Source organism: Salvia hispanica, chromosome 3, assembly GCF_029641045.1.
Source record: "Salvia hispanica isolate PSC_SH4W2 chromosome 3, Shi_PSC_v1, whole genome shotgun sequence".
Taxonomy (NCBI): Eukaryota; Viridiplantae; Streptophyta; class Magnoliopsida; order Lamiales; family Lamiaceae; genus Salvia; species Salvia hispanica.
In genome coordinates this window covers 54,892,267-54,908,319 of record NC_142694.1, presented here as the reverse complement: position 1 = coordinate 54,908,319, position 16,053 = coordinate 54,892,267, and the positions used below count along the sequence as shown (strand labels likewise).

At 38.5% G+C, this 16,053-nt stretch overlaps 5 protein-coding genes across 11 annotated transcripts; 4 read left to right on the top strand and 1 right to left on the bottom strand.

Moving 5' to 3' along the window:
- The first annotated feature begins 673 nt into the window (after nucleotides 1-673).
- Nucleotides 674-2,286, top strand: LOC125216455 (uncharacterized). 2 transcript variants are annotated; one of them, XM_048118167.2, is made up of 2 exons: nucleotides 674-834; nucleotides 1,469-2,286. In XM_048118167.2, exon 2 carries the CDS (start codon nucleotides 1,487-1,489, stop codon nucleotides 2,216-2,218), a length of 732 nt encoding a protein of 243 aa, XP_047974124.1. In that variant the 5' UTR covers nucleotides 674-834; nucleotides 1,469-1,486; the 3' UTR covers nucleotides 2,219-2,286. The 2 variants fall into 2 exon arrangements, with proteins under 2 accessions (XP_047974124.1, XP_047974123.1); XM_048118166.2 differs by having other exon boundaries at nucleotides 676-834; nucleotides 1,410-2,286.
- Nucleotides 2,287-4,544: 2,258 nt separating this feature from the next.
- LOC125214864 (bifunctional UDP-glucose 4-epimerase and UDP-xylose 4-epimerase 1-like) lies at nucleotides 4,545-7,918 on the top strand. 6 transcript variants are annotated; one of them, XM_089066837.1, is made up of 10 exons: nucleotides 4,545-4,945; nucleotides 5,060-5,109; nucleotides 5,203-5,338; nucleotides 5,783-5,884; nucleotides 5,984-6,211; nucleotides 6,454-6,535; nucleotides 6,650-6,732; nucleotides 6,829-6,920; nucleotides 7,005-7,117; nucleotides 7,694-7,918. In XM_089066837.1, exons 1-9 carry the CDS (start codon nucleotides 4,754-4,756, stop codon nucleotides 7,087-7,089), a joined length of 1,050 nt encoding a protein of 349 aa, XP_088922963.1. In that variant the 5' UTR covers nucleotides 4,545-4,753; the 3' UTR covers nucleotides 7,090-7,117; nucleotides 7,694-7,918. The 6 variants fall into 6 exon arrangements, with proteins under 6 accessions (XP_088922963.1, XP_047972016.1, XP_047972014.1 ...); XM_048116059.2 differs by lacking the exon at nucleotides 7,694-7,918 and adding an exon at nucleotides 7,308-7,375; XM_048116057.2 differs by having other exon boundaries at nucleotides 4,546-4,945; nucleotides 7,783-7,918.
- On the top strand, nucleotides 7,740-8,881 carry LOC125210388 (CASP-like protein 4A4). The gene is made up of 3 exons (XM_048109947.2): nucleotides 7,740-7,987; nucleotides 8,394-8,529; nucleotides 8,635-8,881. The coding sequence occupies exons 1-3, from the start codon at nucleotides 7,752-7,754 to the stop codon at nucleotides 8,818-8,820; spliced, it is 558 nt and encodes a 185-aa protein (XP_047965904.1). The 5' UTR covers nucleotides 7,740-7,751; the 3' UTR covers nucleotides 8,821-8,881.
- Nucleotides 8,882-9,113: 232 nt separating this feature from the next.
- Nucleotides 9,114-11,485, bottom strand: LOC125214863 (pentatricopeptide (PPR) repeat-containing protein). The gene has a single exon (XM_048116055.2). The coding sequence runs from the start codon at nucleotides 11,399-11,401 to the stop codon at nucleotides 9,263-9,265; it is 2,139 nt and encodes a 712-aa protein (XP_047972012.1). The 5' UTR covers nucleotides 11,402-11,485; the 3' UTR covers nucleotides 9,114-9,262.
- Nucleotides 11,486-12,325: 840 nt separating this feature from the next.
- LOC125211121 (large ribosomal subunit protein eL24-like) lies at nucleotides 12,326-14,011 on the top strand. Its single transcript, XM_048110818.2, has 5 exons — nucleotides 12,326-12,434; nucleotides 13,050-13,125; nucleotides 13,224-13,325; nucleotides 13,418-13,566; nucleotides 13,686-14,011. Exons 1-5 carry the CDS (start codon nucleotides 12,424-12,426, stop codon nucleotides 13,837-13,839), a joined length of 492 nt encoding a protein of 163 aa, XP_047966775.1. The 5' UTR covers nucleotides 12,326-12,423; the 3' UTR covers nucleotides 13,840-14,011.
- Nucleotides 14,012-16,053: the final 2,042 nt, after the last annotated feature.

Below are 16,053 nucleotides of genomic sequence, written 5' to 3'. Positions count from 1 at the left end.
TGAAATTGCCATTTTTCCCAAACACGCGTCAAAAAGAGATTATGGAGCGAAATTTCATCGAAAATTCTTCTATTGCCGACCAAGCAGATATTAATTAGATCAATTGACATTGATCACATTATATTCATTTACATAGAAATTACAATAGAAATTTCTGATGCACGCATATGTGTATACATTATACACTCTACAAATAAAGATAAAAGTAATAGTGTCTATCCAAATACGACTAGGATCAAAGTAGGCAACATATATCGTCTATTGTTTAAAACTCAATTAGGTACGATGAAATTGAGAGAAATGCTAATTTATTAAATTTATATAATGGGATGTGTTTTAATTATGGGTTATTTTGAATGTCTTGTTAAAATAGTATAAAAAATATTAAAACATGTTAACAAATTGGTAATTATTAAATTCAATAAAGATAAAATATTGATTTATATATAATGTGACTAAGATTAATTAAATCGGAAGTCATCAATCAAGTAGTACCAAACCACGCCATGGTATACGTATACATAAATCTGTTACCAAAGTCGTGGCTAATCTACAATTGACAATTGTTTTATAAATTTATTGGATTAAGTTAAGTCTTGCTAACCAAGTTTCATGAAATTAGTACATATAATTTGAGAAATTATGTAGTTGACAGTCTTTAATTTGACGCGTTTATATAAATCTATATAAACTCGAACACATTCTAAACTTTGATACAGCATTGGAGATTTAATTATGATCACAGATGTTATTTACAAATATAGTTCTTATCACCCAATACTCTACATTGAAGTAGGCTGACCTGCGCTGAGAAACATCTTCAAATCAACACAGGTAATTTAAAGTTTTTTTTTTTCCACATATTACTCAGTTTAATGTTTAATAGGAAAAGTTTGGCCTAATCTCAAATACTACATATTTTCCGTCTGTATCTTACAACCGTTGATTTCAATTAACTATGTAAATATCTATCTCCAGAAAAAAAAAATCGTTACCGGATGACAAGTTTGAGTAGGATGCGCTTATTGAAGAATATGTAATTGCAAATTTTAATTATAAAAAATCAAACACAAAGCAACATCTTTGAACTTTTTGGAATTAGGGAATATTTAAATTCACATGTATCTCCACGTCAAGCCATGTCCCTCAAATTCAGGAGAACCGTCTAAAAAATTATATAGATGTAAATATGTTTATTTGTCTTGTGTGTTTGGGATATAGGTATTATGTTTACAAATACTAGGTTGAATGTTTACTAAGCATTCTATTTGATCCAAATAAGAACTACTAGTAATTAACTAAATTGGATTTACCCACTTGATATTACTTATTTTGTTATCATTATCGTTACAATTTTATCCAAATAGTTTATTTAGTTTGATTGAGCAATCTATTTTTATGGTGTGTAGACCAAAGAAATCTGATGCAATCTAGTGGTATATTATACCATGAAATTTGTGTAAATCAGACGTATCACAATTGCAACATGTCGATTGTGAGAAGCAGCTATCACGACTGCTACGACCACTATGAGTTGAAAGACTACAACAAGTTATTCAAATGCGACGGCTGCAGGATGAAAGGCTTCGGCCCGCGATACCACTGCACTGCATGTGGTTGCGAGCTTCACAAAGAGTGCAGACACCCAAAGTCCACCATTCACCATGACTACTTCGGGGGCTCCACTTTCACCTTCCGTCGCGAACCCTACACCAAACTCGTCAGCCATAACCGTCGTGAATTTTCCAAATGTTGTGACGCTTGTGGAAAGGACGTATGCGGCTTCAGCTACCGCTGCGAGGAAAATGACAAAGACTTGCACCCCTGCTGTGCCAACCTTGAGGAGAAGCTGCTCATCGACAACACCATTTTCGATCTTCAGTCCGATGTTTCCTCAAAGTGCATCCGATGCAAGAAGAAGAAGATCACTGACGGAGCAAGAGACGTACGAGGGTGGTCATACGTCTCAAGCTGCGGTAAGTACCATTTCCATGTGTATTGCATGGCTGAATTGGTGCACGATGCATGCATGAGGTATGGCGTAGTTGGACCGGAAACTGGTGAGTTGGCTAGATCTAGCAGAGGCAGAGGGAGTCGTGCTCAAAAGATGCTTCAGATGATCAAATCGGTCGTCAAAATCATTTTGTCGGCTCTTTTGGGAGATCCTACCATGCTTATTTCCAATGTCATTGTTGAATTGGTGTCACGTAGTTTCTAGGGCTATTGATTCATCTGGCGTCGAGTAGTGGACAAAAAATGAGACATGATGGGTTTGAGTGATTACAACTATTTTTCTATGTTGTGTTATTTGAAATAGTTATCCAAGACTTTTAGATTTGGAGGCTTTTCTGATTTTCCTAAACTATTTTGCTTGTACAGTGGTGTGGATTGTAATGAACAATTATCATTCGTATTGTATAGTTTTTCAATAGAAGCCATATTTATGTAGAAGTTTATCTAATTATTGCATGTATTACATATATCAATCGTTGTGTTATACTTCAGCAGGGAGACTTTGTTCCAATCTTAACAAGTGGCAATCACTAACACTGGGAAAATTTTCTTGCTCTGGCAAAGACTTCATAGCCTCAATTTAGGATGACATGGGAGGTGTTGTATACCATGGATCTTTTATAGGCATTGCAAATTTAAAAAAAGAAAAGAAAAGAACATAGTCTTTACATCGTGGGTAACAAACTCATACTGCTTATCGGTTATTGCCATTATGGATGCCAACGTCGCTAGAATTAGGAACAACAACAAAAAAGTGGATTTATTACAAGATGTGTAGATGTACTGTCAGGATTGTCAGCGTCGGCAGCAGTATTAATTTGATATTGTATTGTCCGCTTTGGGTCAAGCCCACACGGATTTGTTTTTAGGTTACTTCCCAAAAAGCCTCAAACTAATTGGGATTTGACAGAATTATATACACCTTCCAATTTCCCTCAAATTTCCGATGTGAGATATGTTTGTCTTCAACAGTAACAGAAAGAGAAACACCATCACGGAGAATGATAATGTTATTGGGAACATTATCGTCAACAGATTCTACACCCTCGAATAAATATTTTTTATTATCTAACTAACCAAACAACATCCGCATCTTGATTATTATCTTAAAGTTTTTCCTGAAAAGTTTTCTTTACTTTACTTGTGTTATTTTATCATCTATATTACTCCCTTCCTTGACTAATTATGTTGCACCTCCACTACATCCTGTTGAACTATTGTTTCTCTCACAATACACAAATTCAGCTTAACACACCATTTGGGTGCGGCAGCATGGTTGTCTGTACAGTGTTGAAAAGATAAGGGCAAACTGCCTTAAAAGTTATGAACTTTTGCCAAATTCCAATTTTTCCCACGAACTAAAAAATTGGCGTATAATGTCATGAACTTTATAATCGGTCGTTGTTTTCCCATGACGAGTTTTCCGACTATAAAGCTAGCTGACGTGTCTTTTTTAGCTGATGTGGCTGCTAAGTGTGTGTTGAATGGATGACGTGGATGACAAATTTTAAGTTGACTTTGCCATATCATCCCCCACCACTCTTCCTCTTCTTCCTCTTCCACCAAACCCTCCGGCCTCCTCCCTCGCCACCACCTCCGCCTAGCCCTCCACCAGAACCTCCCCCGAGCCCACCACCAGCTCCACCGCCGCCACCTAGCCCACTACCATAACCTCCCCCAAGTCCACCACCAGCTCAGCCCCCGCCACCTAGCCCTCCAGCAGCACCTCCCCCAAGCCCTCCGCCGCCACCAAACGTGTCTATCTCAAGCCTCCTACCATCAGCAAACAACCCCTCCATTTCTCAAGCCTCCTACCATCGGCAAAGCAAACAACCCCACCAACAATATCATAGCAAACACCCCTCCATTTCTCAAACTCCTCTCCATTGCCACCACAATTAAAAATGAAACGATTAACTATTGATGTGTTTGTTATGCTCCAATAAAAGCTTCCATTCTATTTATGAATTTGCCTTCTACTTGACCTTTCCTTTTTCCGACCCCCTCTTTCCCGTTTCTCACTTTCTTCAAATTCCGGCAGCGGAGCTTCCTCTGCCGGCGACAGAGGCGGCTTCGGAGTTGGGATTCATCAAACCCAAATCTTTGTAAAATCTCCTGCTCGATCTTCCGTCCCTCAAAGCTGCCACCGGTTCTACCGGAAAATTTTTACCACCACAATGGGTCTACACATAATACGATGTCGTTTTAGTTGTAGAAAACGACATCATTTTAAGAATTTTCGGCGATCTCCACATCATTTTCAGGCTTGCCACGTAAGCTAGTTTTCAACCGGAAAACTACAGGGTCGGGTCAAATGGGAAATACAAGCAACCCGGTAAAGTTCGTGACATTATACGTCAACTTTTTAGTTCGTAAGAAAAATCAGAATTTGGCAAAAGTTCATGATTTTTAAGACAGTTTGCCCAAAATATAAATAGTTTCTTAAAAAAAATATTTTTTTATGAAGAGTTGATATTTCCTTTATCAATTTCAACTTATTACTAATTGTGTCATATGATAGCTGATAAAGGACATTCCGGAGAAACAAAGCAACTATCGATTCGGTATAACTTTATCCGGAATTCCTCTTTTTACTCAAACTCTCATCTCTCTATCTTTTGATTGACGCTGACTCATCATCTACACGACACGCTTTTCTATTTAAATCCCAAATCCTGGAGCATCAAGATAGGCACGCACACACTAAAAAAGGCGCGAGCTTGTTTGATCATATCACAAAATGGGTACGAAAGAAAGGATTTTGGTGACTGGGGGCGCTGGCTTTATCGGCTCACACACGGTGGTGCAGCTGCTCAGAGAGGGCTTCAAGGTCTCTGTTTTAGACAACCTCGACAATGCCGTCGAAGAAGCACTTGACAGAGTCAGGCAGTTGGTCGGCCCCCAACTCTCCAAGAATCTCGATTTCCATTTGGTATATTCCAAGTTGCTTTTTAGAAAAATAATGTTTTATTTTATTCAGTATCAAGATTTTTTTTTTCTTTTCTGATTTTGATATTGGGTTTTGGATTATTTGTCTTGATTGCAGGGGGATATTAGGAATGTGGACGATTTGGAGAAATTGTTTTCTGAGAGCAAGTAATTATACATTTACTTGGTTTATTTACTTTTTTGTACTAGTATTTTCTAATGTGTTGTGTGTATGATTGGAAGTTTTAAACTTTATGGTAGATTAGATGCAGTGATCCATTTTGCTGGGCTTAAAGCTGTTGGTGAGAGTGTTGCTAATCCTATGAGATATTTCGACAACAATTTGGTTGGATCTATCAATTTATACAAAGTCATGGCAAAGTATAACTGTAAGAAGGTATGTTGTTCTTAAATCTTGTGAGATACTATTAGTTACAAAACTGGTGAAATAGTATTCCATCTTTAAAGAAGGTTTGGTGTAATGTCAGCTTCAAGTAAAGTACATGATTCATTAGCAGTTGTAATGTGCTTTGTTAGGCAAAGATATGGTGATCTGTCTATCTTGATAATGCTGACATGATCTACTTGGGGATTGTCAGTTTGGTGGATTAGACATGTAACATTACTTAGTCTTATGATATGTTGTTGGGTTAGATGGATTCGTCCCACTCGGGACAATGCCGCGTAGGATTGGTCATGTCTTATGAGTCTTGGTCTTTCCTGTGACAAAATCAACAATGGTCGTACTTACAAGTTTGCTTTCAGCATATAGCTATATGACTATGAATGAGCTTATCTTTTCTCATGCCACTGTTGACATAAGAAATGATCTTTTATGTAGTTGGTGTTCTCCTCGTCTGCAACAGTTTATGGTCAGCCTGAAAAAATTCCTTGTGTTGAAGACTTCGAGTTGAAGGCTATGAATCCTTATGGTCGCACAAAGGTTTGCCTCTTGAGACCACTAGTGATTTCACGATTAGGTCTTGAGAAAATGTTGTTTGAGTTGAGTCCTAAATGAAACATTTTCTTGTTTTTTCATTAGCTCTTTCTTGAAGAAATTGCTCGAGATCTACAGAAGGCAGACCAGAAATGGAGAATAATTTTACTCAGATACTTCAACCCGGTTGGGGCCCACGAGAGTGGCATGCTTGGAGAGGACCCTAAGGGAATCCCCAATAATCTTATGCCTTATATAACACAAGTGGCTGTTGGTAGATTGCCTGAGCTAAATGTTTATGGGCACGATTATCCCACACCTGATGGTAGCGCGGTATGTAGGATAATCTAATGTAGTATGGGATGTTAACTGCATTTCTTGATTTTAAAAGTTTTCGTATGTGATCCACCGCGTACATTTTTTAGTACAAAAAACTCAAACTCTTTAGAATATACTGTACATCTTTAGGGTATCTATGGAAGGTTGTAAAACTGCAGTGCCGCGTGTTTATTTTGACCTTCTGTTGCACTTATTTTGATTCCAAGATATTATGTTTGATAGTTTCTCCTTAACAGATCCGAGACTACATCCATGTTATGGATTTGGCAGACGGCCATGTGGTTGCACTCGAGAAGCTTCTGCAGAGCAATGGCATAGGTGAATACACTAGTTTATCCATATAACAAACAACCACATATTGCAAGATATATTTTGGCATTCAAAATTCCACTTCACCTTATTGATTCATCCAACACGTGTTTTATATTTGAGGTTGCGTTGCCTACAACTTGGGGACTGGCCGTGGCACATCCGTTCTTGAAATGGTGGCAGCTTTCGAGAGGGCATCGGGCAAGGTAAATGTATATCCTGCCCTTTCCTTTGGAAAACATGAAACATGCTATACGTGCTAGACTAGTTTATATACTCGGAACACTTTCCGCTTCTTACAGAAACTTCCTATTAAACTCTGTCCAAGACGACCGGGAGATGCAACAGCTGTTTATGCATCAACAGATAAAGCTGAGAAAGAGCTTGGTTGGAAGTAAGTACCTTCTCTTAGATGTTCACATATAAATTTGCTAGCCATTTTGATCTCTAATCCTATTTTTCTCCACGTATTTTTTAGGGCGAAATATGGCATCGATGAAATGTGTAGGGACCAATGGAAATGGGCAAGCCAGAATCCATGGGGATACAAATCCAAGCCTTGATCTGAAGCCAACAAGGAGGTTCTGCTAAGTAAGCTCTCGGCCTGCAGTCACGCGTCGTGTCTTTTGAAAAGATTCTCTACATTTTACTACGTCCAAGCTTATCGTATTTTGTATGTTGTATTTTATAATTTTGCATAAGATGAAAAGAAAAAATCCAAACTAATAAATAGTCATTCATTCGCACAATAAATTGTAACACCTTTTTCTTGATTTCTCAGGTTGATAGGTTGATTATTGTATTAATAATTAGTAATGCAACTGGGGGAATATTCTCTCTTTTTTAGTAGATTAGTCAAGCCTACTTTACTCTAAAATTTATAGCAGCAACTATTGATCACCAACTAGTAAAAAATGAACTACAAGCTAAAAATCATTTGTCACAGGTTTACATCAAGTCAATAATTTTAATTCCCTCAATACTTTGCACAGTACTCTAAATCAGCATATGGAAAATATAACCAATCTTTAAAATGTTTTGTATTTGCAGCGTTGACTGTGTTGTTAAACTAATGAGTCATGATTGCCAAATTGTGTAATACTAATAGAATAGGAAGTATGTTAGATAAGAAAGTCTGCTACAAAGCTTTGTTTAAGAAAAGAGCAGGTAAGCATAGGAAACAAAATGGAAGAAGGCATGGTGCAGTTATAGAGTGTGGGGATCAATGTCTGGTGTTACATTCTCTCCAGTTGCAGGCTACTCACCGGCACAGCCTCCTTTGCCAACCCCGTCTCCATTCTCATTCTCCGTGGCCTCAACCAGGTGGAGCTCCAGACCTCCAGTGCAGACCGCAAGTCTCCTCCTTAGGTTTCTCGCTCTCCTCTTCTCCTTTGGCTCTGCTTTTGCCCTGGTCGCACTGCCATCAACAAATTCAAAGCTCAAGAAATACCCTGAATTACTGTAAGTTGATTCAGGACACAGAGATACGAGGTTATTTGCCTCAAAATACATGAATTTTCGGCTGTTTTGGTTTCACACATGAATTGCGAAACTTGTCCGTGAACATACCAACCTAACTATACTTTGAATTTTTGGATTTTCAACACATCAAAATGAAAATCTTGATTTTTCCATGTTGCTGCTGTGTCTGTTTCGATTTGGAATTAAAAAAAAAATCGAAAGTATGAGTAATGTTTATAAGTTCATATGCAGAACCTAAAAATGTAGAATTTGTGTAAATTGGAACAAACTTTAAAGTTCATATGCAAAGCTAAACAGCCCAATATTCTTGTAGTTTGAAGTGATTATTGCCCTAATAGCTAAAGATATGGATTTTGACATGAATTATGTGGCTTACTGTGCATAGGTACTGCTTCACTGCAAACATTTTATCAGTGATATATGCAGCCTGTCAAATCTTCAAAAATATATGTGATATAGCTCACAGAGGCATATGCATCTCAGACAAGGCATCTGACTACATCAGCTTCTTTTTTGATCAGGTATCACTTTTATTAATATACTTGCAAAATAGAAATTGGTTGTGTATTTGAAGGCAACTATTCGTTGCTGTTGTTGTTATGAATGGTTGTAATGTGATGTATCAGTTGGCAGGATATGTGCTTGTTTCAGCATCTTCAGTTGCGGTGCCATCAATCAAACAGATGGAAATTGGAAGTTCAGTTTGGAATGCTTCGGTTGCCTCCGTGTGCTTGTCTTTCGCTTCTTTTATAGTTTATGTACTTGCTGCCTTCCTCTCAGGCTACAAGCTTTGTAAGAGAATTATGTGGTGAATCTTGATCTATTAAGAAGACCCACTAACAACATTCACCTAAATCCATAAAACAGTAACAAGACATGGTTTTATGAGCAAGACAAGTAGATTTCTGCCATAGGTATAGTTGAACTCCCCAAATTTCTCGACTTTTCTTTTGCTTCCATCCTCTATGATATGAACTTACATTTCACAAATTAAAAAATGCTCATTTAGAAAGATATGCCATCATTTTGCTGCGGATATTACTCTCATGATAATAAGTTCTAACAGCAACAAAGGACTAGTATAGGCTCTAACAACAGTTGCAAGTAACAAAAACTAAAGTGAGACATGTAGTCTCAATATTACTTTCAAATATCAATTTGCCCCATGACAAAGGCCACAACAAAGTAAAGCCAGCTACAAAGAAAAGTATACAATGTCCAAAACTCTTGCAATTGGCGCCTAGGCAACTGCACTCATGCTGTGGTCGCAGACGAGGGTGCTCTTGATTGCAGCCACAACACCAAATCTTCCCGTGTAGCAGTGAACAAACCGGCCTTCCCCTCACTCTCTGTGAAAGGAGCCGCAAGCTTCTCCACATGGGAGGCGAAGGCGCTCCCCAAACCTTGAGAGAACTTGTGGTTCCCTGACCCCGTGTTGGCAGAGAACAACGCAGGCAAACTCTCCTTGCGCTGCACAATCTTAGCCAGACTACTCATCCACTCCTCCAACGCGGTGTGAGCAGCTCCAACTGACAGTGACCGAACATTCAACCGCCATTCATCCTCAGTCTTGGTGTGCAAACCGGGATACAAACCGTACAAAGTCCCTAAGTAGAGAAGCTCATGAGCTCTCTCATGGTGGTTCCTATTCCTACATATGTCAATCAAACAGTTGCAAAACGGCCTCCTCGCCTCAACAGCCGTGCTGCTCAATATCCGCTTGAACTCTTCCTTCAGAGCATCAAAGTCAGTGCTCTCATCGCCACTGAGCACCTTTACAAACGCAGACAACGTCTTGTTTGCTCGTTCCAAACAAGCAAGAACCTTACTGTCATCCTTGCCATCGCAGTAGGACACAACAGAGAGCAAGCAACCACACAACCTATCATCTGGCCTCACTCCATTCTCCACAGCAAACTCAAATACATTCACCAAGTCATCAATCCTCTTCGCCCGCCCCAAGCACTGGATCAAACAAGTGCACCCCATCACATTGAGCTGCACACCAGCCTCAGACATCTCCCTAAACAAGATCATGGCCTTATCAACATTGCCTCCACTCCCATATATGTTAAGCATGGCAGTGTAACTCCAGCTATCTGGCTTGCACTTCTCCAACCCTTTCATGTCCTCAAAAAGCTTCTCCGCCTCCTCCACGAGCCCGAGATCAGCACACATGCTTAGCAACGTGTTGTACAAGATGAAATCCACAGGCCATCCATTCAACCTCATCCTCTCCCAAAGCTGCAATGCATCCTTAGCCCACCTAGCCTTACCATATATCTTGATCAAGGCCGTAAGCGTCTTCTCGTTCGGGGAAACACCCGATTCAACCATCTCCTCAAACAAACTCCTGGCCAAACCAGGCTTGCCAGCCTTACCAAGAGCCTCGAGCAAAGAATTGTAAACAACCAAATTAGGTTGAATCCCTAGAGACTTCATCTCTTGCAGAACATACTTGATCCCATCATAATCCCCTGCCTCACCAAACATCTTCGCCAAAACAGCAAAAGCTATTTCATCAGGCTTCCACCCGCTAGCTCTACCTCGCTCATACAAGCTCATCACCTCCTCCACCTTCCCCAATTTAGCATACACATCCAACACAGCGGAATAAGTGACCTCATCAGGCATCAGCCCAGTTTTATACATTCTCTCAAACCACTCCACAGCTTTATCAAAAAGATTGCACCTTTTTGCACAAGTGATAATGGTGGAATACGTGATGTTGTCAAGAGGGATTTCCTTCTCAACCATCTCAAGAGCAAGACCCTCAATGTGCTGAAATTGGCGGCCAAACCTCAAAGATTTCATTGTGACATTGTAAAAGATGGTTTCCATTGGAAATGCGTTTTGAGCTTTTACCCAATCGAAGAAAAGTAGGGTCTTTTGCCATGGCCGCAAGCTGTTGAGCACTAATAGGGCGTTTTCTCTCGTGGGCGAATGAGGGATTCCCTCAATTACAGCGGAGAATTGGGATTCCTCGCAATCGTTCAATTTCTTGGCGAAGTTTCTGAGGTCCTTGATTTGGGGATTGTGCGAGTAAGGAGAGGAGCGTTTGTGGCGCTGGAGAGAGAGGACGGAGGGTCTGGACTTGGTGGGATTAACCCAAGTGGATTTGGGCTTGGATAGGAGCTGGGCTTCGTTGGGTTGGTCGGAGAGAATGGTGGTGGACAAAGGTTTGAGCTGGTCGGCTAGGGATGGGCTTTGCTGCTCGCCGGCGACGGCGGAGGGCGGCGGAGGAGCTCTCTTGGATGCGGCGCATGAAATGGGACATCTTTTCTTGGCGGGAAGACGAAGTGGGGAGGCGAAATGGAGCGGGCAGCGGCGGCGGTGGTGGTTATGGGAGGAGAGATATGGTGAGAGAGGTGGTGCTGAGAGATTAGTAGCCATTGAAATGGCTTCTCCTCCAACCTTATCTCAATTCTATAAACTATATGGAGTACTGGAGTAGTATTGTTTTGTTTTCGGCTAAGTTACCTTATAATCAAAACGCAATATTTAAAGTGGAACATACACACTAGTTTTAACAGTCAAAATCTCTTCTTACCGTCGGAGATGGAAATTGTTGGGCTCCAAATTGTTCAACAGCTCCCACTCGGCACTCCCTCCATCTATAGATACTCTCTCGTCCGCCGTTAGGAGGCACAAATTTTAAAAAATGTTAATAAAAATGGGTGGAAAAAAGTTAGTGAAATTGTAACTAAAAAAAAAAAATTTAGTGAAATAGGGGTCTCACTCGTATATATTAGCTTTAAATTAAATGTGAGTGGAATGAGTTAGTGGAAGGTGGAACTCTATTATCATTTATGGTAAAAATGAACCGAGACTCCTATTCGCGGACGGACTAAAATGGAAAAAAACGTAACTCTTATTCACGGACAGAGGGAGTATCTCATAATTGACCGAGTTTTAAAAAATTATTTATAAAAAAGTTTAATAGAAAAAATTAATGCAACGAGTGGATTTTATTTTTATAATTAAATTTTAAAAGAAAATGTGTTTGAAATGAATTAAAGGAATGGAGAATTTTTATAGTGAAACTGAAACGGAGGGTGTATATTTTAAAGATTGTTAGTAGATTAAAAAAAAATCGTAGCTTGTCGATTTAATTTAATTTAGGCAGCTTCTGTTGATTTGATTGGCTTCGAAATAAAGCCGTATCATTTCCGGCATGTAAAGATTATTATTGAAGTTGGACATAGCCAGGCCGATGGTTTGGGCTGGGGAAGATTGGTTTTACCGGTATTTTCCGAATGGGCCGTACAGATTATGATGCCTTGTTTTTGAAATGGGCTTTGCTTTTCGAGCCCATTTCGCTGCAACGCCTTATATTGCTGTTTGGCATTTAGGGTTTCTGGCATTTCTACAACACCCTAAACAAAACCTCCCGCGCCGAGCAACATTTTGCAGCCATGGTTCTCAAGTAAGTCGTAATTTTTGTATGATATCTGCTTCTTAGCTTTTCCTTGCATCCTTCACTCAATCCAAATCTGCTTCTCGAACTTATTCAACCTGTAGATGCTTTTAGGGATTGCTTCCGTTTAATTTTTTGTTTCTAGGGATTGCTTCTGTAACCTATTCAACCTGTAGATGCTTTTTAGCTTTCCATCGCCATTTCGGATGTAGATTTAGAAGTTTGTCAAATTTGGCTTCAGTGCTCTGTACATTTCAATTTCAATTTCAATTTGTATTTATTTTCCCACTGCTGGATAATTGCTGGTTAGTTACCTCTGGCTTTGAGAGTTGCAGGATCTAATTCAAGTATTTTACTCGTTTAACCTTAAAATATTGTTTCTGGCCATTTTGTTTGAGTTTGCCTTGGATATGTTGTTTACATTCTGCTGTATAACCTTGGTTCTGAGATAAATAGACTGCTGTGGGAGATTGAGGAATTTAACTATTTGACTCTCCAAATTTATTTGTGATGTCTTCTTTTTACCTTGCATATGATGCATTTGTTAGATGTGGCATTTTTCCACAGCATGCTGTATTATACCGGTTGAGTATTGATTTATTTACATCTGGTCTTGGTTGTTAGGACGGAGCTTTGCCGTTTTAGCGGTGCCAAGATATATCCTGGAAGGGGAATCAGGTTTATCCGATCGGATTCTCAGGTAGGATGACCTCATTGCTAGCGATTGCATTTTCCTGTGCCTTATTATTTACACCTCATCTTGTTAGGAATTGTGAGATGAGTTTGCTGTTGTTGTAGGTGTTCCTCTTTGTTAACTCAAAATGCAAGAGGTACTTCCACAATCGCCTGAGGCCTGCTAAGCTTTCTTGGACCGCTATGTACAGGAAACAACATAAAAAGGTGAATTACATTATTGATATACTATCTATCATTCAACAAAATTTTATTTGACAGTTTTTATTGATTTTATATTGTTTTTGTCATTGGCTTAGGATGCTGCTGCTGAAGCTGTGAAGAAGAGGCGTCGTACCAACAAGAAGCCCTACTCAAGGTCTATTGTTGGTGCCACCTTAGAGGTCATTCAGAAAAAACGAGCTGAGAAACCTGAGGTCCGTGATGCTGCACGTGAAGCTGCTCTACGGTATGAGATTCAATGGAATTCTGTAAATTTAAACCCGAATGCCAAAATATCACTCTACTTACCCTATTGTGAATAGGTTGATGTTTTTGGTTAATGATTAAGCCTGTTTGGTATATCAGTGAAATTAAGGAAAGAATCAAGAAAACCAAAGATGAGAAGAAGGCAAAGAAGGCTGAAGTTATGTCCAAGCAAAAGACTTCCGGAAAGGCCAACGTACCCAAGGGAGCAGCACCCAAGGGCCCAAAGATTGGAGGTGGCGGCGGCAAGCGTTGAAAAGTTTTTGCTGCTGATATGTTATAGGCATAACGAACACAAATGGTTATAAGCCGTTGCTGTTGTGTGCTGTTTTTTGTTTCGAGCTTACGAGTTATTGTACGCCCTTGAACATGATACTGTGAGGCTATTAGACTTTGTTTGCGTTATAAATAGCATTAATTTTTCTTAAGTTCGGTTACACATTTTACTTGTGTTTCAGAGGTTGCAAAATTAATTCAATTGCTATCAATATTCATTTGCGCATTGCTAGCCTTTTTCACATCGCAATTTATACCTCAAATTTTGATTAGGCTGCTCATTCTTGATAAATATTACTATTTCGCATTGAGTTGGATTTTGGTAGGTCATGGGTAGTAAGGCTGGGCTAATCAAAATAGTTTGGTTTTGATTGTTTGAAGATTGATGCAGTGAAAATCTACTTGGATGTATTTATAGCTAAATCAAGTTTGACTTTGATATTATTCTGTATATTAGTTTCTGGCATTCTTGATACTAGTATGTTTTTGTGTAGTACTATTAGTTATTGACGACAAAATTTAATTACTAAAATCTTGGTTTTAAAAAAAAGGATCTTCAGTAAATACTACTCCCCTCATATAGCAGTAGTGTCATTTTATCATTTTGGTACGTTCTATATTAGAGGAATCAATTATTTTTCTTAAAAGTCTAACACTTTTTCTTTTACTTACTTTACTCTTTCTTACTTTATTTTTATCTTCATCTCTCTACTTTTTTCATTTCCTACTTTATTTTTCAATTACTTAACTCCCTTAATACAATTTTTCTTAAATCGCATGTAAAAAAGAAATGTTACCATTACTATGGAATGAAGGGAGTATAATTCACCAGCGAGTAAGAACATTTAGTTTTTTGTTGAAAAAGAGGATATTTTACCAGAAAAGCCCTCTTTGTTAAAAAAAATGATATTTTGGCAAAATGCACAGCTAAGGAATGTTGTGCGGATCCACACCCTTTATTGATTTTCACATACTTGTATTATACTCCCTCCGTCCACGAATAGGAGTCCCATTTATTTTCGGCACGAGTTTTAAGAAATGTTAAGAAAAGTGAGTGAAAGAAAGTTAGTGGAATATGGACCCCACTTGTATATATTAGTTTTAAATGATATGTAAGTGGAATGAATTGGTAAAATGTGGGACCTTTTACCATTTATAGAAATAATGAACCGGGACTCCTATTCGCGGACGGACCAAAATGGCAAAACGAAACTCATATTCGCGTACAGAGGGAGTATTTTTTATATATAAAAATGAATAGTTTGGATCTAATAGCATCTCCTGTTATGCATTTTGCCATAAAATAATCCCAATCAGAAAGGGGTTACATATTTCACTGAATTAGTGACAGCCCAAGTCCATAAATTTTTAGAAGCACGCTATGAGCAATTAACTTTCTCATAAATTTTGACCAATTAACCTACAACTAATAAGGAGGCATGGTCAAACCATTGGTATATTATTTTAGTGCTTTGATGACTAATTCTTAGAGAGATAGTATTATATCCATCAGCAAAATTATCGCAAGAGGGATAAAAATAATAAATAAAACAAGTGATTGTAGAATACAATATCACAAACTAGCCACTAACGTATAATATTACTCCCTCCGTCCTATAATAGGAGCCATATTTAGTTATGACACGAATTTTAATCAATGTAGAGAAGAGTGGATTGAATAAGTTAGTGGAATATAAGTCTCACTTATATTTTACTAGTAGTTTTAGATTAAAATATGAGTGAAATAAATTGGTGGAATGTAGGGCCTACTTATAATTTATGGAAAAAGTGAAATAGAAATCTGAATGTAGGACGGACTGAAGTGACAATATAGGATTTTTATTATGGGATGGAGGGAGTAATATGTAGTAAAAAATTGTGGGTAAGCAAAATAAAATAAAGAGAATAACATACACCATTTGTTTTCTCAGCTAACAATAAGGTAAACTGTTACAGTTGAAGACAATGGCACACCAAATTCCACCTTTCCAACCGGAACACAATGTAAAACAAATAGTAAATCTGATGCAATATCGCAGTCATACACCCCATTATAGCTGTCCGCATTGAGCTGTTCAAACTTCCAAATCCATTTTAATTCTCTCTTAGATTACAAGAAAATATTAGTATAACAACGCAAGAAAACGTCCTCCTTTTTGGCAACCAGGCAACAAAAATAGCTATACGATGTGAG

Excerpts from the sequence above, each read along its gene's own strand:
- LOC125216455 (XM_048118166.2), top strand. The coding sequence starts at position 1,424 with ATGCAATCTAGTGGTATATTATACCATGAAATTTGTGTAAATCAGACG.
- LOC125214864 (XM_089066837.1), top strand. The coding sequence starts at position 4,754 with ATGGGTACGAAAGAAAGGATTTTGGTGACTGGGGGCGCTGGCTTTATC. Across the intron at positions 5,339-5,782 it reads CAAAGTATAACTGTAAGAAG|TTGGTGTTCTCCTCGTCTGC; the intron begins GTATGTTGTTCT and ends TCTTTTATGTAG. Across the intron at positions 6,212-6,453 it reads CCACACCTGATGGTAGCGCG|ATCCGAGACTACATCCATGT; the intron begins GTATGTAGGATA and ends TCTCCTTAACAG.
- LOC125210388 (XM_048109947.2), top strand. The coding sequence starts at position 7,752 with ATGTCTGGTGTTACATTCTCTCCAGTTGCAGGCTACTCACCGGCACAG. Across the intron at positions 7,988-8,393 it reads AAGAAATACCCTGAATTACT|GTACTGCTTCACTGCAAACA; the intron begins GTAAGTTGATTC and ends TACTGTGCATAG. Across the intron at positions 8,530-8,634 it reads TCAGCTTCTTTTTTGATCAG|TTGGCAGGATATGTGCTTGT; the intron begins GTATCACTTTTA and ends GTGATGTATCAG.
- LOC125214863 (XM_048116055.2), bottom strand. The coding sequence starts at position 11,401 with ATGGCTACTAATCTCTCAGCACCACCTCTCTCACCATATCTCTCCTCC.
- LOC125211121 (XM_048110818.2), top strand. Across the intron at positions 13,326-13,417 it reads ACAGGAAACAACATAAAAAG|GATGCTGCTGCTGAAGCTGT; the intron begins GTGAATTACATT and ends TCATTGGCTTAG. Across the intron at positions 13,567-13,685 it reads GCACGTGAAGCTGCTCTACG|TGAAATTAAGGAAAGAATCA; the intron begins GTATGAGATTCA and ends TTGGTATATCAG.